This window comes from Amblyomma americanum, chromosome 1 (assembly GCF_052857255.1).
Source record: "Amblyomma americanum isolate KBUSLIRL-KWMA chromosome 1, ASM5285725v1, whole genome shotgun sequence".
NCBI classification, from domain to species: domain Eukaryota; kingdom Metazoa; phylum Arthropoda; class Arachnida; order Ixodida; family Ixodidae; genus Amblyomma; species Amblyomma americanum.
In genome coordinates, this window is record NC_135497.1 from 75,826,007 (window position 1) to 75,853,063 (window position 27,057).

Below are 27,057 nucleotides of genomic sequence, written 5' to 3' on the forward strand. Positions count from 1 at the left end.
TACGCAAAACTTTTCTACCTTTAGCACCCACCTGAGGGTTTTCCAGAATGTGCTTGACACCAGTGACCAGTTGAGACAGAAACTTGGCCCGCTCAGCATTGTTGAACAGTGAGCGACGCACTGATGCAATCTGCACCAGGCAGGTAAGCACCAGCGGGCTCAGGGTGCCAGGCAGCGAATGGAACAAATCAAAAAACAGCTGCAAGGTATTGTAATCAAGAAAGGCCGGCCGCCAGCCAGTTGGGATCTGTACTGTGCAAAGGTCATCTGACGACTCATCCGGGCTCGTGCCAATGAAGTCAAAGCTGAGGCAGTGATGTGCCAATCTCAGCAGTTGGCTCATCAGTTGCTGCTGCAAAGTACCAGCAGACATTAGACAGACATTAGCCAACAGTCCTAGATTCCTGCAGTCAATCTTATACACACCTGCGTATCATCATTATATGTCATTTGAGACTTCCACGATTCCAGTGCTCTCCGTAGTAAATCACAGGCCAACTGGAAAATGTCATACAGTTGACTGTCTCGAAATGATGAAGCAATTTTGCGCTGCTTAGTGAGGCTCCGATTAGCTTCCGCCTGAAAAGCAAACATTTTAAATAAAACCAGCATTTCGGCACACTGCACAGCTTCAGCTTTTGCTAGTTTTCAGAAAAACGGTCAGCCTTTTTAGTTTAAACAGAGCTCACCTCAGTTACATGGTTCATCTCACATGTTAGTTGTGACAGCAGCTGGACTCCAACCATGCAGTATTCGACTGAGCCCTGCAAAAACGACTGCACCTGGCGGATGACATTGCGAAACACAAATTCTTCTTTGTCTGTGTCAAACCAGCCCAACTTGGTGAGCCGAGCAAAAAGCTGCACCAAAGCCTGGGTTACGTAAGCGGCGCCTTTTGGTCTCTGCCACAGGTAGGATAGGATGTAGTTTCCTGCAAAGTAGCAGTAGTAGATAGGGGTTCATGGCACAGCAGCAACTCAGGCCCCAATCACAGTATGTTGCTATGCCCATACAGACATGTGGATCTGCACTAAGGGCTACATGCTCTACCTTTAATGCCAAATGTCACTCACGCATTTCTAATCGCTGCTGCAAACTGAGGGATCCTGGATTTTTTGACACTAGCTTGCTCAAAGTGGTGGCTGCCAAAAGCTGCGCATACGAACTCTGCAAGACAAGGAAAAAAGGACAGTATAAAACACTTAAGACAGGTACAAGAGGGCAAATGTTGGAACTCCTGCTCGTCTGTGGTAAACAACCAGGCAGAGCAAATGCCCTGAAAGCAAAGCCAATTAGCCATCTCTGTTTTCTCTATATGCACAAGTGTTTAAGTGTGCTTGGGGGGGTTGTGTAAAGCAAGAAGGAACTTTTTTTTTTTTTTGGGGGGGGGGGGGGGGGGGGTACTTTCAACTTCCCTGTCTACATTACTAGCAGGCATTTACATTTGAGTTCATTACTGAAATCACATGATTAAAAAGAGAATCTCTTCTGCACTGCCTAGGCCTTAACAATAATTTTGTCACCTCCACAAATTTGCTGAAGTTATGAATATGCTGCATCATCTTCAGCAAAAAATGTGAACAATTACACAATAAAAGTCACGTTTTCGAATAACTACAGTACATATTCAAAACTCTAATGTTACACGCAGGTTTCATTTAAAATAACCTTAGCATCAAGCCAGTTTTGCCTTTAGTGTCTTGCTGATCAGCCTGTAGCCAGCCTAGCAAGTTGAGCTAATGAGGCATTAATGCTGTGTTGTGCATATAAGGCACTGAATTTATATAATCCAACAAGCTTTTCCAGACCTTCGTGCCAAGCTTTTTTGGTGTCACATAGTCGACGACCGAAAATTCAGACACCTGATTTTTCGGACATGCTTGATTATTTGGACTTTTTCGAGGCACCGTGACATGGCCCATGGAGCCAATGTATTAGAGCGCCTGAAATTTCGGACGCACCACAACTGACTGCTCAATATTTCGAACCTCGTTCGCACTAGCCACCAATATCCAAGTCGCCATATAATGTGTACAGTGGAACCTCATTCAATCAAACTGCAGGCGAGATCGAAAACTTGATCAAACACAACGAAATTCAAGCTTAAAGGGAGCCTCCTAATGTGTGATGCTGAAATTCTGCGCGAGTCGGCACATTGCGCCCGCGTGGTTTCGAATTCGTACTATTCTTGAATGTTTTCCGCCACACGAACTTCAACAGTAGTCAGATTTCACGGAACTCATCTGTGCCAAGTCTTTCATCTCGAATAAGGGAAGAGGTAGCAGCGAAGCGCGTGGGAGGCGTACGGCTTCACAGAAACGGCGAGCGCGGGAAGAAATGGTGGTGCATTTCAAAGCGAGGTCAGCATATCCGCTTGGCAAAACGCACCGTAACCCTGACTTAACCCTGCCATGAAACTGTAAACAACTGGTGTTTAGATGACAGGCAAGACGCCTTTCATTATACTCAGGCCACCGTAAAGTGCATATCGCCGGATACAATGCTGATTTTGGCTCCAGTCGCTAGGCCTAACGACAAAGGCAAACGCTGATGGATTGCTTGCTTTGGCTGTTTCTCGGTTCTTATTGTTTCGCCATCTTCACATTATCGTTCTAGGCCCACCGTTACAGTACCATTGTACTGCGGGTGCAGCGCAGTTCCCACAGCGGTGTGTTCGCTCTCCCATCTAGACTTTGTCCTAAGCCGTGCGTTCATCAGCGACATGACGGGGCAACACAGCCAGGCCAAGCTCGTGAATGCGGTCGCCGCGCGTCGTCTGTGCACATGTCACACGGCGAAATTTAGACACGAGAAGCTTCAGAATGCGCACAAAGCTCTTTCCTCCCTTTCCTCCGCCATACTGGCAATAAGTTCGTGATTTCTTCGGAAAAAATTTGATTTTCCGGACTGCCTGATTTTTCGGTCATTTTCGCGGTCCCTAGAGGGTTCGAAAAATCGGTCGACTTATTTCAAAAGGCTGAGCTCTGAAAGAAAGAGATGTAAGCAGTGCACTTTGACCTACACAAACTCAAACATGAGACATGCCACAGTGGCAGGCCAGAAGTTGTTTTAAACCAGCCAGCCTTCCACTTACTATGCAAGGAATTCACAGCATGCACATGTTTTCACAATTAGTCTCCCCAAAAAAATGAGGACGAGTGAGCAGTTTTACACCACTGGTAAAAAAGCACTTTGGCTCAGATAGCCTCAGACTACACTTCTATTATATCACTTCAGCTTAACTCCCTTCAGTTATTTCTTGCTGTACCCAACTTAGTAGATACTGAAAGCAACAAGTGTGGCAAAAAAAAATTATCTTGGTTTTTTTATCTCTCAACTAAAAGATGGAAAAAAAAAGTAGTTGACGCACACACAAATATAAGCACAAGCACAATAGAAGTCAAAGGAAAAAATAAGTTACGACAACAAGAAAATGCACATAAGATAAATTTCACTCCATGTATCAGTCATCCAGCCGAGTGCATAAAATGACCTGCCTCTTGAAGTAATTAGCATTGTTAAACATCCACTCATGAACTATAACTAGGGATTGGACATTTGGATTTAAGCCAAAAAAATAAAGGTATGCAGATTCCAACTTTTAAATATTAGTTTTAACCGAAAAAGATCAGCAGTCTTCACAAGCAAGCCATAGCCAGCTGGCTGACAAGGACTTGCACTCAGTCAAAGTTAAAATTTAAGTAGGAAAGCCATGGGCGTGACACAATGTGGTACTGTTGAATAAGCAGCGTAGTTGTGCGATTTGAGGTACTGCTCCGATAGCCCATACACCTCTGCAGACTAGGAGGCGCCACCTTTTCACCGCCTGCTAAGTACTGTTTGTTCACTATAATCACCTGCTTAGAGCAGTTTGTCGGCTAAACAGGTTTATCACTTGCATGTCGGACAATGATACAAAACCACGCATGGGTGTCACGAAAAAGTATACTCTGGCAACCATGACAATTGAGTGGCAATTCCTTCGCTGCCATGCACACGTCTACCCAGGCGATTCCCTGCTCTCTCACTCAACCCAGCCTGACAACGCAACTATGATGTCAACCTAGTTCTTATAATAAACTTGCACTTGCATTTTTTTCATTCCGGCAACCTCAATTAACTTGCACTACTGCTTTAATGACGATACATTTCTTCTACAAGCGCAGCTCCAAGTACTACCATGTGCATGTTAATTACTCATAAAATCTGTTCATGTGAACAAAAACTCCAAGATGCGATCCTAAGTTATTTCTGACTACACAGGACTGCAACATAAAAAGGGACACTGAGGAGAAATTGAAGTTGGCTTGTATCGATAGAATACCAGCTCCTAAACACAAAAACACCACTCTTTCTGAAAACAAAGCTCATGTAAGGTAGAAAAGAGCAAGGACTAAAATAGAGGTGCCATCGCCACAGGCCAATCTCGCAAGTAGAAGCGTGATGATGAAACAGGAGAAAAGAAACCACAGATCTCTCAGGCTGACAAACGTGCATGAAGGTTACATGTTTGATAGATATTGAAGTATATAAGTTTTGCTTAAGAACCACTGGTGTACTTTTGTCACACGAGGATTGCAGCAAAGACAACCTGAATGTTGGAAGTCAAAGAAAACCTGCAATTGGTGGCGCAACAGGTGGCCAGCTGAGTTTCAGTATGTTTTGGGGTGCTTCGCGGCTATGCGTTTTGTGTGCCCGCATAGTTTCGTTAATGCACCTCGATTTACTAGGGCAGAGCAACAGAGGACCTCCAAGCACCTCTCTACGTGCTCCTTGGACGAAGTTCGTGCAACGGTACGCAACTGCAACAAGGAAAAAGAGCTGTGTATAGCCAATGTTCAATGTGCCTCCATGTTAGCAAACGCACCGCTCGGCATGTTCGCTTCGTCAACGTACCAAGACGCTGGGCTGCATAACCAGCCCTACAAGGACTATTATTACAGAATCTAAATATGCCCGCACATATACCTGACGCTACACATCAGTAGTGATGGTGACTCGGCGGTGACAGCGACGTTGCCGACTCCACGGCACTATGACTTTCTTCCAGACCCGCCGCCTCAGCCCTCAAAAGCATCACACGCTGTGTGGGGTGGGTCGCTAAATGCAGGCCGTAGTTCTTTGCGAGAACTTTTTTGTCGGAATCGGGAACGGGATCCATCGTAACATTGGTACAAACGTAAACGAAGCGATGATGGCTGATAGAAGCCTTCTAAGTCCAACCGGCAGCAGTTTCCATTTCGGCTGCTGCTAGGCGGGAGCGCAGCGCTCGCCGCCAGCAATCACGGAGTCCTCGTTTCCATTTCCGCCGCTTTAAGTCACTCTTGTCCTATTTCATCATCAAAGAGTCCAGAGTTTGAATCGTAGCGGAGGGGAAAAAGTTTTTCAACTTCGAATCCAAATCTCTTAGCAATAAATGCACCTTTCACTGCCGGACAAGCAGCAACAACGCTATAAAATGCCGAGCTACCCGATTTTACTAACAAAAAAAATATGATAACGTTGTCCTCAGTATCCCTTTAAATAAAATGAAAAGGTCAGTAGATCTTTCCTTGAAAATATTATTCACAAAAAAAAAATGGGTTCTGATATAAAAGAAAAAAAGTCCATAGAATTATCAGAAATAAAAACCGAAAAGTCCAACCCCTGATTATAACCACTAGTTTGGGCTTTTTGATGCTGTTATTCTAACTAGTCCACTGAGGGTGTGGTTTGGCATACACTCAGAATGCTTCAACAGACCTATGCACCGCATACTGATCTGCCTGAGCACTGTGGGATAAAATCAAGACTTACTGTACATCACAACAATTGCAAAATAAATTAACAATAAAAACAAATAGACACAATGATTTATTAAAGTATCTTGCCCTCCTATATAGAAGAAAAACATTAAACAATACTGCACAAATTTTTTCAATACAAGTACAGTTTGTGATTGCCAAATAGCAATTTAAGCCTCTGAAATGACTTGGGGTCTTCATAAATCAGTAGAGCAGCCCGAAAAGAAAAATCTAACCCACTAAAATTTTTCCCACCATGGTACCAACAGAGCCTCACATGGACTACCATCTACCACAGTGACAAAGACAAATGCAAAAATGTTGAGCTTCAGAGCCATCTTTTTCAAGCGACAAAGATGGCTCTAAAACTGGAATTTGGATCAAAGAGAAATGCATATACACAAAAAACTTCCAAATAATAACACAAGCATCCGATCTTTACATGACTTATGCAGCTGATTACAATTCATATTACTACCATAACACAGACCAGGGCAATTCCTGATGTAAACAATTTCATGGGTACTTATCTGAAGCAACCAACTTGTTCCTTACACTAGAGATTAAAATTGTGCCCTTCTCTTTAACTTTACATAGCAAAAATACCATTACTTGTCATGCAGCCTGATACCTGTGAACATGCTCCAAACCTTCTCTTTTGAGCAATTCCAGATTCAATCACTGAAGGTCAGATGCCCAAAAACTTGCAGCAGCTTGAAACAACCCACACACACAAACACACACAAAATCATGACAGTGTAGCATGCTGATAACATGGCCACAGTAAGCAGATACATTATGCTCATAATTTAAACTCTGCTCTCTAATACACCACACATGAATTCACCACACATACATTTCTCCTGGTGTGAAAAAATTGCCCGCGTTTTAGTAATGCAAGTGTTCCATATAGTCCAAAGGACTTAAGCTCCGTGAAATAGTTTGGTTTATGGGGTTTAATGTCCTAAAGCGATTCAGGCTACGAGGGACACCATAGTGGAGGGCTCCAGATAATTTCAACCACCTAGGGTTCTTTAACATGCACCAACATTGCACAGTACACAGGCCAGGCCTCTAGCATGTCGATCGAAATGCGACCGCCGTGGCCAGGATCAAACCCGTGTCTTCCGGATCAGCAACCAAGCTCCATACCACTGATCCACCGCGGCAGCCTAAGCTTCCTGAAATAGTGGCTTCAGATACTGCAAACTATTTCAGTTCGAATGCTCTGGCATGCTGCATTTTAAGGATGGTCGATGCAGAATGACTACCTGCAGGATCACCTCAGAACACAGTATTGCAGGCCTATATGCAGTAGCAAGGTGGAAAAGCAACACTTTTGCACCCACACTGGGAGACACACTGACACTAATAGCACTGAACTCGTAAAAAATGTGACATGAAAGACTCTGCATGATGATCCCTTTTCACTTTGCACATAGCAATATGGTGAGGCATGAAGAATTTAGTGCCTAGACCTCTAAGTGCCACATTGTTTTGCCATTAGGTTACCTGAAATAGCAGTTTCCTAGCCACATCCTAGTCAATGAGAACAAATTCTAGCTTGTGATCTTCAGTGAGAACTACACAATGAATTACAACTCTCCACTGCATTGGGAACATAAAGAACACCTATTAATGAGCTGAGGTCATCTACAGCAATTTAAAACAGGGAGTTGATGAGCTCTACTCACCCAAGGCCTCTAATAAACTATCAAGCGCAGTTGTAAACCATGAAGATAAGAGGATGTAAACAGCCAACCTCCACAATGCATGCAGCCCTCAGCTAAAAAAAAAAAAGAATTCGCCTGCTTATTCAGCTATTTGAAACATTCCTAGTGCATAAGAAACCGAGGCACACAAAGCGAAGTACACAGTCAAGCTCGGACAATTTCCGAAACCGGCCATGCAGCGCAACAAAAACGCAGTGCACCCCCTGAAAGCAGTGTGTCAACTTTAACACAGCCGCAAGACATGGACATAACGTGCTACCACGAAGCAAACACGAAGTGGGCGAAACATACAGAGGACCCAAACGAGAAAACAAACGACAAGGGACAGCGCACAGTCCGCGGACAATCTCAAACACAGTAAAACTTGTCGACGCGTGCGCACGATTCAACAGATACAAAAAGCGAAAGCACTGCGATGGAAGTGGGGAACAGAGCTTGAAGAGCGCACCACCTTGAGGTCAGAAAGATGCTTTAGCCCGCAATCCAATGCCTGATACCTGTGAACGGTCCAGGAGCAGCCTGCATCGTTGAAGGCAATCCGGAGATGAGCCACAGCAGAACTCAGAAAGCTGAGACTCTGCCTGGGCGCGTTCTGCCGCGTCGCCGCCTTCATAAAGTTGCTGGCACAGAGCTTCCACCCGCGCCAGCTCCTGAAATCCACGTTCAAAAATTTAATGACCTTAGCTAGCATTACCGAGTTTGTTTAGCGTGACCGCGAGAGTGCGAGCGCTAAGAAATGGCAACACAAGCCAGTCACCAAACTCAATGAGCACCTTCGCTTACCAGGACGTCCGTCTGGGTAAGATTTCTCATGCGTCTCGCTAAAGCACAAGTGCTCGAGTTTAATGACATACAAGCGAAACTCGCGTCTGCATTTAGAAGCGCATTACGGTACTAATTAATGAAACGGCAATATGTTTTCAACTCTGGAAAGCATCCACACCAACTTCCAGAAGTACGAGTTGATGACAGGTTCAACATTTACTCGGAGCACGCAAAGTTAAATTTTCCAGGGTGCCCTGGGCGCAAGAACCCAAACTCGTCATTAGAAATTTGCAAAGAAGTTCAAGCGCTGCAAGAATACCACAAGCGAGAGCTTTACGACTGGCAGTCTTTTAGCTCGCAACGAACGCCAATGAAAACGCAACGGCGTTTAGCGGTCTCGGGCAAGTGATGCGATCTCGAACTGTTGCACGACATGACCTGAAACCTGCCCGATAAATAAGGGGCTATGCGCTGACAGCTGACCTCGCATACGTTGCTCACAACGTGGCTATCAGCTAATTGCAGCAGCAATACAGTTTTAAAGTACAAAGCCAGACCTCGATACTCACTTGGTCATCCGCCATTTTGAACACTAGAAGATGAGGCGCCTGGCGCCTCGCCTCCTGCGTCCAGGGGGACTTTCAGCTTTCGGTTCGAATACGAACGATAGCGCCACCTGCCGCACAAGCTGCACGAGCGGCTGCACATGGCAGCGCGGGCAGCGCGAGCCGCTGCATCATAGCGCTGCATTAGTCGCCAGCGTTGGCAGGAGAAGAAACAAAGCTTTTTTTCCTCTTCCATTGTCTCCATAAGGCACATATTATTGTTGGTGAAGGTCGAAAACACCAACGTTTCACTTGCCTGAATAAACCAAGCGTACCTCGGTTGTGCGTGCTGCGAGATATTTAATGTCAGTTTTGTTACCGGTTTTATTTTTTTCGAGAGTACCAAAATGCATGCACAACCGAGATACACTTTATTTATTTAAGCAAGTGAAACGTTTGTGTTTTCGGCATTCACCAACAGTAACAGGCCTGTTGGCTGACTTTCCGGTCGATCGCCGCTGATACGCCGCCAACGCCGCCTCCGTACGCGAGGAACACATCCCCTCAGGTGATGGACTCACAGTTCATTCCATGAAATAATTTCTCGTTATAAGCTCGGTCGTAAGACTTATCCAGCAGCAGATAAACAGCTCAGCAGGAAAGAGGAAATCATGTGGAGGAATTGCAAACCGGCCGGGGGTGTTTCCAAACCCTCAACTGTATTCACAAGTACCCCGCCGCGGTGGCTCAGTGGTTACGGCGCTCGACTACTGATCCGGAGTTCCCGGGTTCGAACCCGACCGCGGCGGCTGCGTTTTTATGGAGGAAAAACGCTAAGGCGCCCGTGTGCTGTGCGATGTCAGTGCACGTTAAAGATCCCCAGGTGGTCGAAATTATTCCGGAGCCCTCCACTACGGCACCTCTTCTTCCTTCCTTCTTTCACTCCCTCCTTTATCCCTTCCCTTACGGCGCGGTTCAGGTGTCCAACGATATATGAGACAGATACTGCGCCATTTCCTTTCGCCCCAAAACCAATTATTATTATTATTGTTATTCACAAGTCAAACGACCTGCAGGGGGCGCGAAAGTAGCACGGCAAAATCTGGCAACAGCAACACTGCAGCAATGGCGGATCGAGGGAGGGTTGCGCAAAATTTGGCTATAGTGCCTAGAATATACTGTATATTCTAGGCACTATAATTTGGCTCTAGGAACAGTAGTGGGGTTCTTGAACTGCGACGTGACCTCCCGATGTTTCGTTGAGTGTGAACGAGTCCTCGGCGCAGGACACATAATCTTAATTGGAGCAAAAAAAGCAAAATTGATAGCGACACAGAGATTCGGACCCGCATGAGATGTTGGTGCAAGTGACGGGCGTTTTTCAAGAGCCTGCGGTGGTTGAGGGTACCTGTTCCTGCACAGCTGGATTTTCGGCAAAATGCATGCACATTGCTGCAGCCCTCATCCACCTGTACACGTAGTAGAACGCTCCTTTTATCTTTTCGCCAGCCGGTGTAAAACATCGGTGTGGGAACGCACGACTTACTACTCGTCTAGTGCCATGTATGTCGAGCTGTCTCGCTGCTATGAAAGAGGTGAATGGTTTGAAAAGTTGAGTTCATTAGATTGCGCCGATTGCACAGTGCGGCACGCGAACTCGTCTTCCCTTTCGTAAAGCTGTTGGCTGCACGTGCTTGGCTTTTCCGCCAAAACAAATATCGAATAGCCTGTGGTGGTAGGGGTGTACAGAAAATTTTAAACACTTTTGTGCATTGATATAGCGTTTGTTTCCCCTCAGGTTTGTAAGGGTTCAGTAAGGCACAATGGAATGTGGTCGGTGGTATTACCGGCAGATCCCGTTGCTGGCAGACCGCGGCCTGTCGGATACACCGACGACGACGCTAGCACGACCAAACGACCGGTTATCTTCGTAGTGTGACGGTTTTTCAGGCCGGCGGACAGTCGCCCGATCTCCTCGGCAGATCGGCGGTTGAGCGAAACCATGCCTGTGAGGAGACGGTGCATTCGTTTTTAGAAATAAGCGAAACGAACTCTTCGACCCTTACCAGGGATAAACACAGCAAAACCAGTTGCTGGAAGTTTGCTTACATACATTAGCGCAGCCAAATGTTCAAGTTTTGTTGTAGCATGGCTGCAAGAAGTTTATCAGTATGCACTGGGCCTTCACTTGTGTCTAGCTAATATCTCATTAATTTTGTACAGATATCTGTCTCATTATCAGCAGCGTGAGCCTGATGTTGCTCCTTCTGTGCATTACGCATTTCTTTGCGAGGTTTCAATATCTGTTTCATTTGCTTTTGCAGCTTTACACAACAGTTGCGGTTTTTGATAAGCCAACATTTCTGATATAAATTGAGGGTAAGTCAACAGCAGTACTCAGCTGCCATAATATAATGATGCTTGACAGTGAAATAAATGATTTAGGCAGCCCATAAGGCAGAGTAGGTTTGTTTCCTCCGAGGCAAATGTCATCATCCGTCGGCTGCAGCTGCCAAGTTTCGAGAAAGTTGCACAGCCTTCCTTTGCAGTTGTACTACTATAGTTAAGTAAGTGCTAACATTCCACTCAATGTAAAATGCACCACTAAGGTTCTGCACAGATGTTACTGTAAGCAATAAAAGAAATGTACAGGCAGCATGGTTTAGCATGCTTACAGATAACAGAATGTGATGACCACAGACAAGTGAGGACACAGGGTGTTGCAACTGCTTTGCACTGTATGTTGTAATGCTTATGCACCATGATTAATCATATGGTGTGACCTTGGTGTGGTATTCAAGAAAATTATGTGAATTGACTAAAAAACCAGAAAGATATGTCTGCTTCTACACTCAAGTCTTGTTCATAGTGAGGTGCACTTCATTATTGCCAAGTGTTCAACAATAGTGTATTCTTTTGCAGAAAACCCAAGCAGCCAGGACAGCTGAACTCTTCAATGCCTGTTCAAGGAATAAGCAGTGAGTATTGGCAAGATGTAATAAATTCTGGGATAAATATGTGATAAGCTGCCCACATAAAAAGTGCAGTAGCAGGAACTTTCATTTCGTGTAATAGTGAGCACATGCTTACAGCCAGCCTCGTATCATGTATTTTTTTACATGCCATAACTGGACTGAAGAACTTGTTCAGTGAAGTCTATCAGGGGGTTTACATGTGCCCGACAGAAGTCGGGTTAAGTGGGCTGTCGGGCAGAAAACCGGCTGTCGGGCTAATATAAACGCTAGGGGTCGAGCTAAGGGATCGTCGAGTCTAGCTGGGCCAGCCCGACTGCAGGGGGTGGGTTGACTCGTCCCGACGTTGCCCGACCCGGTTCTAGGAAGCATGTATACGCTGCCGCATCGGCTAAGCGCCTCCCCTCCTGTCTCGTCTCTTGTCTGGCTGGCGCTGCGCAGGAACTCGGAGATATTTTCTGGTCCCGTACTGCGGGAAAATGGCAGCAAGTACGAGTACCATGGCCAGTACGAGCGTGCGCGCGGCGTGGAGCGAAGAATCTATTCAAAGTTTCTTGGCGCTTATAGAAGCTAGAAGCGTGAGCGAAGCACTCGACAGCAAGCGCCAGAGGAACCAAGATGTGTATAAAGAATTGGAGCGGGAGATGCGCGCTATGGGCTATAATTTTACATGGGAACAGCTGCGCACTTGCTGGAAAAACATGAAAAAAATGTTTACGCTTGTAAGTATTGAAAAAGTTGCCCTTGTGTACCTCTCAGGTAATTTATTCGTGGATTTTAGGAGCTGTTGGAACAGAACAAGAGCGGAGCGTCCCCATCAGCATGGAAGTGGTTCGGCCATATGAGCAATCTATTAAGCCATCGGCCACTCGTTCAAGCACGTATGTACGGTGTTGACTCCGCTGCAGAGGCCGACATTGACTTGGATAGCGTCCAATATGGTAAGTAGATCCAGTGCATGTCAGCACTCGTGTCATGCGGCCCCCAGGGTTCAGTTTGTTGTTAGCTGGTTCCGTAAACGAAGGTGACATACTTTTTGTGCTGTTGTCGTATCGCCCCGAGCTGAGGAGAATGCTATCGGAAACTAAAAAAACAAACAAACATGGGACAGGCCCGCTGACTGTGCCCTCCCGGAAATGGGTCGCTTTCGAGATCCACATACGAACAGTCGTGGTCACTCTATTTTCTGAGTTTGTACGATTAAGTAATTAAAATAAGTTGTTGAAGTTTAGCCCGATGTGCTGAATGACCTGAAACGAAAGTCATTTTTCTATAACGAACTAACACATGCTTTTGTCGGGGCTACCGCGCTTAGTTACGTACAGCTTGCGCTAAATTGCCGGAGCCCTAGCCCCCTCAAAAAAGCAATACTTGCTGAAAATGTATATCGCTTTGTGTAACATGGAAAACCAACCCTCACAGGCTAGTGCTAGCATATGAGAATGCTCATTACATCACCGCGCACATTACGTAATAAGAGCACTAAATAAAGACAGGGGGCGTTTGAATACAGCTACTGCAAACCTGTTTGCAAACATTTTGTAAACCTTTGTGCGTACGTGAAGGGAATCATTTGCAAAAAAAAAATTTGTTCATGTATTTTATTTCACTGTGCTGCTGCTGCGCAGAAATCAGACAACCACAGAGTTTATTAACTAATCCGTCCAAAATTAGGGAAGAGTGTTACCATCTCTATAGTTAATATGCATTTTTATGTGTCCTGGAAGAGAATAAAAAAAATACATTGAGTTAATTTCAGTGGGGCTTGCGACTGACATTACCGGCGGATGATTTAGAAAACTGTGATGCATACACTAGTAAACCAGCCTCTCAAAAATAAAGCTAGACGGTGTGAGGGGTGGGGTGGGGGGCTAAGGAAGGGTGACTGGTGACAGGCAGCTCACGGGGGCGCCGGATTTTCGGACAACGCCGGCAGCCGTTGGAAAGACAGGCGCCATGGCCGGTGGTCAGCGGTTCGTCAGAAGGCCAGGGTGATTACTTTCACCGTCCTTTCAAGAAGTCGCCGGTAGCAGAGGGACGCAACAGATACCTTTCCCCCCTCCCCAGAGGGGATATTCTGGCTCACCGCTACGTGCTAAGCGTGGGGACCAGAAGAGGGGTCACAATTGAATGTGTTCTGGGAACGCACCCAATTGGCCCGTGCAGAAAGAGGCCCCAAGGTCCGCCTAGCTTTTTTTTTTTTTTTTACCTTGAGAGAGGGTTTTGCAAGCACTGCCAAAATTTTAGGGCGGGACGCGTGATTTCGAGAGCCAAACGTTTTTGTGGAGATCGTTCTGTGCATAGCATTTTGCAAATAATTTTATGACTTTTTTGGATTTTGTTTTGGGGAAGTTATTAATACTGTTAAAATTGAAGGGGGTAGCGCGCAGAAAGAAGCCAATCGTGTCAAGGCTTGCTGCTGTTGCATACTTCCTGAATGCGAGACGGACGCCTGAGGGTTTAACACCAAACCCGGGAGCCCAATCCGTCGTTCTAGGCCAGATTTAGATGCTCTGCATCTTCGGCTATGCCTAGGAGGGGAGATTTTTTTTGTTATCCAGGTCCGTCTTATCTGCCACTGTTTAATATGTTGTGCATTTTCTATATATAACCAACTTATTTTTCTCGTTACCTCCCTTGTTGGAAGCTGTCATTACACTATCACGGACGGGGCACCTTAGGTGCAAAGATCCTTCAAGTCGGCAAACCGTCTGGCGGCGCGCCTCTGGTGCAAAGCGAATAACCTTCGAAACTTTACTACAGCAGTACACAAATGGTTGCGAGGTGCTGGAAGTTGTAAAGGAATATGTCTACTTAGGGCAAGTGATGACAGCGAATCCGAATCATGAGAGCGAAATAAATAGAAGATAAGAATGGGGTGGACTGCATTTGACAGGTTCGCTCAGATCGTGAACCGCAGCGTATCAATATCTCTCAATAGAAAAGTGTACAACAGTTGTATCTTACTGGTACTCACCTACGGGGCAGAGAGGCTTACGAAAAGGGTTCAGCTTAAGTTAAGGACAGCACAGGGAGTCATGGAAAGAAAAATGATAGGTGTAACATTAAGCATGCCAGGGAACAAACGCGGGTTAATGACATCCTAGTCGAAATCAAGAGAAAGGCAGGGTATGTAATGCGAAGGCAAGATAACCGCTGGTCCTTAGCGGTAATGGAGTGGATAACGAGTGAAGGCAAGCGTAGCAGGGGATGGCAGAAGGTAGGTGGGCGGATGAGATTAAGAACTTTGCAGAGACAACGTGATCGTGCAAGCACATCACTACATTAACTGTAGAAATGTGAAGCAGGGACCCTTTCCCTGCCATGGGCGTAGTCAGGCTGATGATGATGAAATGGCATGGTCTTGTTTCAGGTTCCTGTAACAATGACACACCCGGCTCAGACAAATGAAGAGGACATTGGAAGCTTTGCAGATCTAAATGCATGTAAGTTTATTGAAATTCACTTTGCGAGTGTCGATGATAAGAAAAAAACTCGAGCTTCATAGAGAAACCTTTACTGAAGCTCCTCTTTAGATCTGCATGCATGGTATCGGGAATGCGAAGTTACCGAATTTTTTTTTGCGCAAGGAGATGGAACGCTAAAGGCACCCGTGTGCCGTGTGATGTCAGTGCACGTTAAACATCCCAAGTAAGTCGAAATTATACCGGAGACCTCCACTACGGCACCTCTTTCTTCTTTCACTCCCTTTTTTATCCCTTACCTTGCAGCGCGGTTCGGGTGACCACCGAGATATGCCAATTATTGCGCCATTTCCTTTCCTGGAAAACCAATTTTCCGATAGTTAGAATAAGGATTACAAGTGACGACTAATGCAAGCCAGTTGCGATCCACTGTTTCAGCATAGTTTAACCATCATGGAGGCCTAAAGAAGAGTTTTGTTTGTTTTGCATAGAACCTACTTTACCACTATAGAGCACAATTCGTGTATCACAAAGCATACTGTGCGAAACCCAACAGTGGCTTTGGCAAAAATGCGCATTCTTGTTCAGTGCAGGCATGTGCATATAAGTTTTATTGTGATAAAGGAGTTACAGAATACGAATTGTTTCGCTTCGAAACTTTTCGCGAGAACATTAAAGGAGAAGAGCTGCACTTTCAGAACAGTCGTTGTTACCCCGTGGTGTCATACAATAGGATGTTTTGCCTTTTCAGCTGGGACCTCGTTTACGTCAGCACCACCAGCCAAACGCCGTCGAACAAAAGAAAGTCAGTTTGAAGATCTGCTCACAACAATGAAAAAAAAAACATGACTTCGCGGGAGCAGCGAGAGGAACTTCAATTCCAGAGAGAACAGGACTTTCTGAAACAGGAACAAGAGACAATGAAGGGGTTCCTGGAAGGAATTAGTAATTCTTTTTTGCAAGGAACTCAAGCTCTCATGACACAGTTTTTTTCTCACCCCCAACAAGCCTTACTTAGCGCCATGCAGCCACAGACACCAATGGTTCCATTAACACTGTCACATGGACACACTGCTACACATTATCCACGTACCCCCCCTCCCTACCAGCAACAACACTACATGCCCAGAGCTCAGCAGCAGGAACACCGCATGCCAACATACCAAGAGCAAATGCACAAGCGGGCAACACAGGTGGGCAACATAGCTGAGCAGCCCAACTTGGCACAGGGCAACAGAACAGAACTCCCGAAGAGCACTGCACCACAGCAACGTCACACTGCTCGTTCAAATGTGCACGAAACAGTGGCCAGACACGATGCGTGCGTCAACACCGCAGGAAAGACAGTGAAACCAAAAAACAAAATTTCTTGTTGAAATCACAATTCTCCTTCTCAGTGTAATAATCAGATATGTATATCCGTTTTTGTTACATTTAATAAAGTTCTGATTCTGGAGTTGACATTTGAATGGGCCTCATGTTTCATCGAAATGAGCTTGTGCGCAGTGGAAAATTTTTTGCCAAATAGTCCTTCAGGCACTCTCTCAGTTCACACTGCAGTTCGGTGCATGGTCTGCTTGCAGGCTGCTGCAAGTCAATGTTCGCATCTGAGACCACACGGGACCACAGTTCGCTGTACTCCTCCGACCGCATTTCACAGAAGTTATGGAGGACACATGCAGTGAGAGCAACTGTGGGCACGAACTTGTAGAATATATCTGTGCGCTTGAGCAAGGTGCGCCAGCGTCCTTTCAGCCTTCCAAACGCTTGTTCAACACAGTTTCGTGCACTGCTGTGGTAGGCGTTGAATGACTCTTGTTCACTTGTGAGTTTGCCCGTGTAGGTCTTAAGAACCCACGGCAAGTGCGGATACGCTGGATCTGCCAATAACATGAAGCAAAATGTTTTTCCTTCAAATACCCGGTCGCCCTTGGGCAGGAGGTATTCGCTCCTCCTATAAATCTCCGTCATTTTGAGCGCCGTCGAATCATGGGCAGAACCGGGAGCTCGGCATGATGTGTTAAGGAACCTGCATATGCAAACGCATGCACGTATTAACGACGGAGTCAAACACTTCCCAGGTAAGGACTCTTTATAAGCGCAAAATGTTGAGCTAATTGGCGTGCGATTATTTTAAGGAAAACTGCACAAAAGAGATAGGACGTCGGAGGGAAAACAGGCCAGCACTTGACCGCGTTTTCTTGTCCTGTCTGTTTTGCGCAATTTTCCTTAAAACTGTTAAAACTCCATTAACAATTTGAATTTGGCTGTTCTTTTGTGTGAAGGGGGAAAAGGCAGCTGCATTTCTACATAACCCAGTAATAGAGGAAGGCTCGAACAATGATCCAATTCGGAAACCTTGACTTTTTTTATGAAATGCAAAAGTGCTTGTGCATATTTCACACAATAATAATAGGCAGCATACTTCATGCATTAGATATATGCTAAGCTTATTTATCCTTTCATGCCGCACACCTTTTTCGGAAAACGTACAAAAGTTAGAAAATGTACTGCAGACGGAAGAAATATGCCCCTTTCACGTAAAAGATTGTGTACAGGAATTTGTAGTAGTCATGAACAGTTACACAACCCCGTTGTTCAGAACTATTACTGATAGGCCCACTGCTTGCGGTTAATGAAATCACGGTAACCATCCTTCGGCGCAGTAATAGGAATGTGGGTACCATCAATAGCTCCAAACAATTGTGGCATGTGGCATTTCTCTTCGAATCGTTTGGCTATTTCCGTCGCTTCTTGCGGTGACGGCAGCTTTACGACTTCTGTTTGAGGTGTGTTGACGCATTGAGGCAGAAGGAGTAAAACTTTTTCGCGGTGCTTTTGTGAACGCCAAATTGGTTTCCAACCAGCCGGTACTCGCAACAGCTTGCGAGCTTGTAGAGGGCTATTGCAACCCTTTTGTCGACTGGAATTGGAGTCCTCACAAAGCACTCCTCAGGTGACATGTACGGCCGCAGCATTGAGACGAGCTCACAAAAGCTCCACCGCGACATCCTGAAGTTCTCTCGCCAGTCCTTGTTGTCAAAGTTTTCGCTTACAATCCGGTCCGACCAGTCTGTGGACCTGTTTTTGGTCCACAACCTTCGCTTTTTCTCCTGCGGTGCCATGCAGTCAAGCCCTGTGAGATGTTCAGTGAAAATGCTGATCTGCCACATACGTATCCGGACATATAATGGGGAAGAAAAGAATGAAGAGAGCAGACATTTTTCCCCACTAATAATGCGAGAGATTGCAGTTTCTCCAGTGGCATCTTCATCAGGATGCGGAACTGACGAGACTATTAACGCACGAGCTATTAATTTGTGTTGCAGTTCACTCTTTAGCAGTGTTCCCTGGCGCTTTCCAGCGCGGCACATGATACCGTATCCTAACCCTTAATTTTTATCAGGCATTTATGCTACGTAAGGACAAGAATATGCAATACTAACCAAACATGACGGCGACTTCGTGATCTGACCAGTCGGCGCTCAATCTTGAACAAGACCATTCTGACGTGAGTCTTCGGAAGCGGCGGAAGCGAACGTTTTGACGGTACATCGCCACGGCAAGCACCATGTTGTGCACATTCATCCATGACACTAAAATCGCCATGAAATAGAGCTGATTCAAACATAGCATGAAGCTCAACACAGCAGCGGAGACACCCATTGGAAATCAAAGCGAGCCGCTGCCGGCCTCGAGGAGAGCGCGCACGTGAAGGGCGAACCAACCGACTTAATAATAATAATAATAATTGGTTTTTGGGGAAAGGAAATGGCGCAGTATCTGTCTCATATATCGTTGGACACCTGAACCGCGCCGTAAGGGAAGGGATAAAGGAGGGAGTGAAAGAAAGGAAGAATAGGTGCCGTAGTGGAGGGCTCCGGAATAATTTCGACCACCTGGGGATCTTTAACGTGCACTGACATCGCACAGCACACGGGCGCCTTAGCGTTTTTCCTCCATAAAAACGCAGCACCAACCGACTGGAAAGACGGGAAAGGAAACATTTGGCGTTCCTCCTCCCCTTGCCCGTGGTTTGCTTCCTCGACGCTAGGGGTAGCGGCGATCTCTGCCCGACAGAAAACCGGCACTTGTAAACGCGGTGGGGTCGGGCTGGCCAGCCCGACATCTGGCGCGCCCCGACTCGACCCACAACGTCGGGCTCATGTATACGAGGCTTATGTAGCATAGCTTCTGTATTCATAACGAAACACGTAAGAGCACTACCATGCTATAACTGTCATCATGAGGCCATTATGGCCTGCTGATTTCATAAGAAATGTGGCTGAACGTAAAACAAATTTCTGTTCTTGCAGTGAGGCAAAATTGCTGCAATAGTCTGCATATTTATATAAGTATGTTCAAAAACAACTGTTTTAATGTTGCTGTGTGCTTATTTGTGCAGAAAAAAAAGACCCGCTGCCATTCCTGCCCTCCGCCACTTCTGGTGCTGCTCAAAGAAGAGGCAAAGGACCTGGAGAGCAAGACTCAAGAACGCGTGTTGGAGTACATATGTGACGTGTATGGCCCAGAGACCGTCCGGAAAGAGATTGAGCGTTTAGCACGCGGTCAACAGTCTGCACCAGCATGGCACAAATATAGGAAGGGCCTGCAAGCATTGCACACGCTTGCATGTCCCATGCCAAAACAAATCTTCGCGCAAAGGCCGCACCAAATATTGCTCCATTTCTGAGCCTCATTCTCAGAACATCTCATGTAAGCACCCCTGCCATGCGAGCTGGTAGTGCCAAGGAAGATGCTGCACGCAACACATATGTGCAGTGGCAGAAAGCCCAGGGCAATAAAGTCGAGTTGCAGCAGACTGGCCTGATTTTGCACTGTGATCTGCCATTTATTGGCTGCTCGCCCGATGGCAGGGTAACCTTTTTCTGCCAGTGCTGTGAGGGCAAGGAGGTCCTTTTGGAAATTAAGTGCCCTGTAAAGCTGCAAAATTCTTTTAGCAGTAGTGAAATGCTGAGGCCAAAGTTAGAATATATGACTCAGCTAAATGTGCAGATGGCTATCTGTGGTGTTAAGGACGCATACTTTTTGTTTTTTGTGATAACCTGCAATTTACATGTGTAGATGTGATTTATGAAGAAGAAATCTTCGAATCTTTCAAAGACTCGATTGTTGACATCTGGTAGGCATGTGTAGTGTCCGAGCTTTCGCAGAAAGTAGGACAGTAAATTATTTTTATTCGTTCAGTCCCTTGTGTCTTTGCTGCTAACTGCCAGATGTTCTATCATAGTGTCCAAAGGGGCCATAAAGCATGATAAAAAGAGAGCAAGGAGAAAAAACTAAATTGTGGGGTGTAACATTCTGAAGCAACCTGTGGGCTATGAGGGACTCCATACTGGAGGGGTCCAGATTAATTTCGACCAGCTGGGGTTCTTTAATGTGCACAGAGAGACAGTAAAACTTATTTGTTGGTCAGCGTTGAGCAGTGTGCTGGGGAGGGCCACCTATTCCAGGAGCCCTATGGCGTCTGAAACTGCTGTTGACCAGCCGATCAGGTGAAGCTGGTCAGCCAAGTTGTAGCTGGTCAGGGCGGCTTCACACTGCTCCAGGGAAGGGTTAGGAATTGGGGCACCACGAGATCACGCCAACATATTGCAGCATGAGTGCTCCTTTTGCATTAAGCCTCCATCGAAATGCAGGCATTGCATCTATGAAGTTGCAAATACATATCACTGATGGGGCGTAGGTAAACCTGCTTTTTGTCCTCACCAGAAAGTGTACATCCTTGTTGCATAGGCAAATTTCCAACATGGTTAGCCATTTCCCTTGCTCTTCTGTTATCATATCAGTTAGTGGCCCCTTTAATGCTTAGGACATAATGGCAGGTGCTCAGTCTGTGGTATGAAAACTGTAAACATTACTTCCTGCTTCTCACAGAGTACCTTTCTGCACAGCTGTTGAAATTAGGGGACGGAGCATTTTTGACTGTATTCAATCTGAAATAAAGTCCAAGAATGCCTCTATCCTTTTGTAGAGCTAGACAGCCGTGCTCGAGTTACGACTATCTGCTTCTAGTTGTTTCTCGGGAATATGCCCGAAGTATGTGTATGCACTGCCCTGGCTTTTGGAATTGTTAATGCTTGTCGGTCACACCTAACACGTCATCACTAAGTGCCTTGCAATGATCATCTTTCAACACGCCTTTATTGAAAAGCCGGCTGAAAATCTGTTTGGATATGGTTTGGCCATGCATGCAAAACATGTCAGATTTATGCCCTATATGCACTCAGGGAAGAGAGTCGAACAGCCAAAGGATAACAGGTTACAGTACAGCTCGGAGAGCACACGAAATAGAGGTAAAAAACAATTGTGTGCATGCAACCACAGCAGTGGCCAGTGGTTTGAGCATCCGCTTCGTACGCAGAGTGTGCAAGGTTCACTGTCCAATGCTACCAAACAGTGACCACTGGGTATAAGCTTTTGTGTTTGAATTACTCAGAAGAATGGGTTTCTTTCCCCACCTCCAGCAGAGCACACTTCAGCCATGGTGTTCCTTGCACCATAAATAAAATAAGTTTGTCAGTTGTATGCAGGCACATTTATTCAACAAGAGCAATTTTTTCTTCAGTAGAGTTAGTTCTTGGGCTAGTTGGTAGTATTCTTGATTCAAGCTCATAGTTTTTCAGTGCAATGGCACACAGCCAAAGAAAAGGAAGAAAAGAAGGACGAACACAGCGCTGTGTTCATACTTCTTATCCTTCTTTTCTTTGACTGTGTGCCGTTGCGCTGAAAAACTATGAGCTTGAAGCAATTTTTCCATTTTGTTACATTTAGCATTCTCATACAACTTCAAAAATTTATACACAATTGCAGTATCTCACAAGAAACGATGTGCAGCAATAATTGGGGGTGAAAGGTTTGCTATACCGGCAATGACCATGAGGATGTCGTCCAATTGCCCAACCATGTTCCACGGCACTTTTGTTGCCAGGATCTTAAAACGTTTTTATCCGTTGGATTGCACGTTCTACATGCACCCTGGCCGAAGCAATTGTCTGGGTTCGAAGAGCTTCCCCCTTAGACAGCTGCTTCTTTTGTTTCTTGAACAGATGCCGGATAAGGTCAATGAGATAGTGTGCACAAATTTCATTGATTAAGAGAGAGAAAAACTTTATTTGGTCGATTAAGGGTTTAGCGTTCGGTCTTCGTCTTCATCGCTGCAGACTCTTGGCCTTCAAAGCAGGGTTGGGCCCCTAGTCCAGGGCTCCGAGTCGCGCTGCTTCGCTTGCGTGCTGCACCATTGCCCTTTGGGCGGCGAGCTCGCAGCTGGTGAGCCGGCTCTCCCACTGCTCCGCACTCGGGGTTTTGTGTTAAAACCCACGATCAGCCATTATTGCATCTGATATTGGCTCAAGTGCATCAATCAGGCCACTGTTCGAATATGGCCTTGTCGGATGCGCATCCCCCATAGCCTTCACTTATATAAGCAATCATGCCAGCTGGAGTGACAGCTACCATGTACTTAGCTGTAAATCCCCTCTTGTAGTGTGAATACACACTCAGTGCACACTGCAAACAGTTGGGCTGCCCCAAAGCTATCTCGGTGCGGTCGACAACAACTCTTACATTACTGAACTGCTTTGGCAAGTGTTCAACAATTTTCTCTTTTGAGGGAGCATGACAACAGATTTTAGAACTTCAGACAATACCTGCGCTGTTTCTGCAATGATGCTGCTGCATGTTGTTATTGTGGTGTCAAACAAATGCCTGAGGAAGGCGGTTGATATATTATGTTTTAACTTCATCAACGTTAAAACAATCCTCTCTTTTGCTGACATGTGCTGTCGACCAGACAGTGGGCGTACCTTCTTGTAGCACTCGACGAGTGCGTTCAGAACTGCACCTGACGGCAGACCTGTGAATGTAGTTACATTTTTGTCACTTACCATGTCTGCAAACCTTTTTGGAAATCCTCCAGATTTCACTTGCACTGCTTTGTTTTCTGTACAGCGCTTAAGGGAGCCTAATTCCAGGAGGATGCCTGCTATATCTCTTTCTTGCTCCGAGTGCTTGGTCAGAAATTGTGGTGCTTGAACTGCAGTTGTGCACGAAGAATCCTATTGGAAAAAAGAAGTGGCAATCACATCGCTTAGTAAAGCAAGTTTTGCTTTAAACAAGACAGTTGTAGCATTCATGCTAATGCATGTAGTTATTGCATCGATAAAAAAAGTGTCGAGTGAACTGTGAACCCACTGTATTCTCTGCGCCTTCGCTGCTCAGAACCATAGGGAAACTGTGCTCTATCTCTGTGTCTCTGTTGCACAGAACCATGAGGGAACTGGAGCCCCAGGTCAGACTAGAGTCCTGGAAGAAAAGTTTGGTCTTAAGATAAAGTGATTTGCTTCACAAGTAAAACAGTATGAATGGCAAGTTGCCCATGCCAATAAGATTGAGGTGCAGTGCATTTGGCAGGTATTCTCAGATAGTGAATGGCAGTTTACCAGTTTCTCTTGCTGTATGTTGCTAGTACTTGCTATGGGGCAGAAACACAGGCTATTGAAAGAGGTTGAGCTTAACGTAACAAGGTATGGAAAGCAAAACGATAAATGTAGCGTTCTGAGACTGGATGAGAGGAGAGTGGGTCAGGGAATAAACACGTGTTAATGATATTCTAGTCAAAAGCAAGCAGCACTGGCAGGGCATGTGATGCAAAGGTGAGATATCTGATGGTCGTTAAGGAGGGCAACTGACTGGATTTCAAGAGAACACAAGCACAGCAGGGGGCAGCAGAAAGTCTGGTGGGTGGACGAGATTATGAAGTCTGCAGGTGTAAGATGGCTGCAGCTGGCACAAGACAGGGTTAATTGGAGAGACATGGGAGAGGCCTTTGTCCTGCAGTGGGCGTAGTTAGGGTGATGATGAATGATGGTAAATACCGTGCTGGTGCTAGCCGATTTGCCAGAACAAAACTGCTTTCTCGGGTGACGGTGAACAGGGCTGTGTGACTGTTTCAGCCTGGAACATTTGCAGTAATAAAAAGAATCATCGTGCAGTGCAACTGTTTGCTTGGAACAATACTCCACACAAACGTATGGTACCTGGGCAGAGCGTCGGGCACGTTGTGCAAGCCTAGCCAACGACAACTCCTTGATGCGGGCAGCCTTGTTTTCGTCGTGTGTTGATAGTTTTGGAAGATCCTCTGTTGGTATAGCTGTTTTCTTCAGGCGTTTTCGTTGGCACTTGAGCTCTGAGAAATAAAACAATCACTTTTATGTCTTGTGGCTTTTCTCAAGTGGAAAAAATGGTGATTGGAGATGATGGCCATCGACCATTGAGACAACAAATTTTCAATCACGTTTAAGAGACTAACTCAAAGCAATACAGATGGCTACCCCCTATCCATGTGGTAGAAACTACTATTCAGAGCCCTCCCCTATGATGTCCCTCGTAGCTCATGTGCACCTTTTTAAACCCCACATACCATAACACATTTCCCCCAACCTAGGTGTGGGAGTCAGTATACTGCTGAAGTAAAATTTGTTCAAACAAATGAGGACAGCAAATAGTAAACAGAGTTTGGCGCAGCCATTTGTGATTGCTATATATTTGAAGTATACAGTAATGAGCAAGCTTTTCTGGAAGGCTCAAGCGGTGTACTGTGTAGTAAATGAAGTGAGCTTTAATGCAGCTGCTTTGCTAGGGCCAAGGTACTTGTGCCTGCACAGTTTATACTTCCTGAATTGTTCGCATGCGGCAGTTCAAATGCAACGAGGACAGAACGAATTCATTGGGGCATTTACCAGGCTGCCTTGGAATTGTGAAGTTTTTGAGCTCAGTTAAGCAGCTCTCCCTTACTGGGATATATATGACGACCGAACTTTGATCAGAGGTCGGCTCACTTGAGCAGAGCACTCGAGCGGCGTGTTGCAGAGCAAATTAAGCTAAAACTTTACACTGCTGCTTCGCTAGGGGCAACCCACCATGTTGGCTCAGTACAGAGTTTTAGAATTGGGGACCCAAGACTGTGGGGCCCCAAGACGCGTTGCGTAGTTGCTCTTGGGTTTAGAGGAGCAGCAGAGTTTGAGAATTGGGTCAATCGCAGACAGCGTTGGGTCGAGCGCTCGTTACGCCACAGTGGTGAATATAAGGTGCTTGAAAGCAACAACAAAAAAAGCTTTTCTTGCAAGTGAAAACGAACAGAATGCATTTTTGACCAAGAATAGCTAACAACAAAATCTGAAAAGTAATAGTTTTGTTAGTACTACAAATTAAGTAAACTATTTTAAGTCAAGCGAAGCCAAACGCAGCCAAGTGCTCTTAAACGGTGTTTTTTTTTTTTGTAATTCACTTCTAAACTGCGAATTCACCTGTGTAAAATGGCAAAAATCAGACGAAGGACACCAAGTTTGCTCTGCGATCATCTGCTGTACGCTGATTTGAGTTAGGCTGACATCGAAGATCTATTTCTGCCGTTGCCAGAAGCGATTTACCGACGACATGGCCGGCGGCAGTATACAGCTTTACATCCTGAAAAGGGTTCGTTGCAAGCACTTCTCGCAATATATAGATGTCTTCTGCGGTGTAGTGGGAGCGCGCGTACTTACGTAGCTCTCGGAGCAGTCATGTTTATAGCGTTTATAGCCCGAGAGATAACGGCTTTGGATGGCTGCGGCATAGCTGCGGCTCGAACGGCTCTCCTGGCTATCTCGCGATTTCTCGTCACTCGCGAGGGTGACCCAAGGCGGCTTGGGGGCCCACGCTAGTTTTCGATTTTTGGGTCTTGGGTTAACGCGAACGCAAGAGCCCAAGACTGGCTTGGGTTCTGCGCATGCGCACTTGCGGCCGGCAATTCTCTTGGGGCCCCAAGCCGCTTGGGCCCCCAATTCTAAAACTCTCTAGTGTCTTGGCGTTCAACTACTGATCCCAAAGCAGCATGCGCGGCGGCCGTATTTTGATGCGAGGCGAAATGCAAGAACACCCATGCGCTGTAACATGTGGGTGCGCGTTGAAGAACCGCGTTAAAGAGTGGTATATATTAATTTGGAGCCTTCTCTTTCTGCCCATGTGTCGCTTAGGGACGTTAAACCCGACATATCGCTAAGGGCAAAGCGCTTTTGCGCCTGTGCGGTTAGCTTATCGGCTGCGCTCGAGAGCAAGGTATGTGCTTTGGAATTTCACCTCATTTACTTCGCACAGCACCGCTTGAGCGCTCTAAACAATTCTGGTCACATCTGTACGCACAGAATTACACCGCACGTTTGGACAACGGCCGGCATTGGTAAATAATCTAGTACACCATAGCAATGGGGCAGTGCGCGCCGCCTTCACCCAGAATTTTGCGAAGAAAACGTCTCTTCGGCTCCGTGTTCTTCGCTGCTGGCCCGAACACCTACAAACGAATACATGCAACTTGAGGCGGTGTTACTCAATTGTCGCCCCTGCGAACACATTACACAATCGAAAGGATCCCAGAGTCGCCAAAAGCGGCACAATCGCAATCATTCTCAGTCAGCATCCTCCGCGTCTGCACGCACGTATCGAACTTGCAAACGTTAGTATGCTAACAGTATTTCACTACTCACCCGGGAAAAAGAAATCGCGCTGAGTAAAGTGGCGGGAGCAGACAACCATCGTTGATGATACTTGCTTCCCGATACGGAGCATTGTTATCCACATTGCTCTGCGTCGCGGATCGTCCTCGCACTAAGGGAACTTATGGAAAGAGATTGAACCGTCTTTCCACCTTGCCGACACGCACTGCGGAACACAGCAATGCTGCTTAGATTTCTGTTTCTTCGCCGCTGGCCGCTCCATTGTGCTTCCCTGCGTTGTGCAAGCGGCCGCCGTCTGCTTCGCACCCTCACCGTGGCCTC

The 27,057-nt window shown here is 46.1% G+C and overlaps 2 protein-coding genes and 1 long non-coding RNA gene across 23 annotated transcripts in view; 1 reads left to right on the forward strand and 2 right to left on the reverse strand.

Annotated features, from left to right (window-relative positions):
* Ranbp16 (Ran-binding protein 16) overlaps positions 1–8,978 on the reverse strand; it is a 60,490-nt gene extending 51,512 nt beyond the window's left edge. For 2 of the 3 annotated variants that reach the window (XM_077645963.1, XM_077645962.1), the window contains exons 1-6: positions 8,851–8,978; positions 8,014–8,166; positions 1,074–1,167; positions 690–931; positions 427–579; positions 32–352 (exon numbers count right to left, since the gene is read on the reverse strand). In XM_077645963.1, the coding sequence (XP_077502089.1) occupies positions 32–352; positions 427–579; positions 690–931; positions 1,074–1,167; positions 8,014–8,166; positions 8,851–8,865 (978 nt within the window). In that variant the 5' untranslated portion in view covers positions 8,866–8,978. The remainder of the gene's footprint in view (positions 1–31; positions 353–426; positions 580–689; positions 932–1,073; positions 1,168–8,013; positions 8,167–8,850) is intronic. The other variant, XM_077645964.1, reaches the window with a different exon arrangement.
* Positions 8,979–9,280: 302 nt separating this feature from the next.
* LOC144113068 (uncharacterized) lies at positions 9,281–16,692 on the forward strand. 18 transcript variants are annotated; one of them, XR_013310602.1, is made up of 6 exons: positions 9,329–9,394; positions 11,151–11,205; positions 11,749–11,804; positions 12,558–12,739; positions 15,172–15,244; positions 15,975–16,692. It is a non-coding gene; the product is annotated as an uncharacterized LOC144113068 (long non-coding RNA). The 18 variants fall into 18 exon arrangements; XR_013310592.1 differs by having other exon boundaries at positions 12,580–12,739; XR_013310603.1 differs by lacking the exon at positions 9,329–9,394 and adding an exon at positions 9,919–10,230.
* A 94-nt stretch (positions 16,693–16,786) lies between these two features.
* Positions 16,787–25,824, reverse strand: LOC144113067 (uncharacterized). 2 transcript variants are annotated; one of them, XM_077645966.1, is made up of 4 exons: positions 25,789–25,824; positions 23,438–24,431; positions 23,131–23,301; positions 16,787–17,252 (listed from the first exon to the last, which is right to left on the reverse strand). In XM_077645966.1, the coding sequence occupies exons 2-4, from the start codon at positions 23,513–23,515 to the stop codon at positions 17,244–17,246; spliced, it is 258 nt and encodes an 85-aa protein (XP_077502092.1). In that variant the 5' UTR covers positions 23,516–24,431; positions 25,789–25,824; the 3' UTR covers positions 16,787–17,243. The 2 variants fall into 2 exon arrangements, with proteins under 2 accessions (XP_077502092.1, XP_077502091.1); XM_077645965.1 differs by lacking the exon at positions 16,787–17,252 and adding an exon at positions 21,917–22,540.
* Positions 25,825–27,057: the final 1,233 nt, after the last annotated feature.

Bases quoted from the DNA above. Each gene is read 5' to 3' on its own strand.
- LOC144113067 (XM_077645965.1), bottom strand. From the start codon at position 23,515: ATGGTTCTGTGCAACAGAGACACAGAGATAGAGCACAGTTTCCCTATG. The intron at 23,302-23,437 runs GTGGGTTCACAG...TTTTTCCAATAG, and splicing joins GCGAAGGCGCAGAGAATACA to GATTCTTCGTGCACAACTGC. The intron at 22,541-23,130 runs GTAAGTGACAAA...CAAAACCCCGAG, and splicing joins CAAAAAGGTTTGCAGACATG to TGCGGAGCAGTGGGAGAGCC.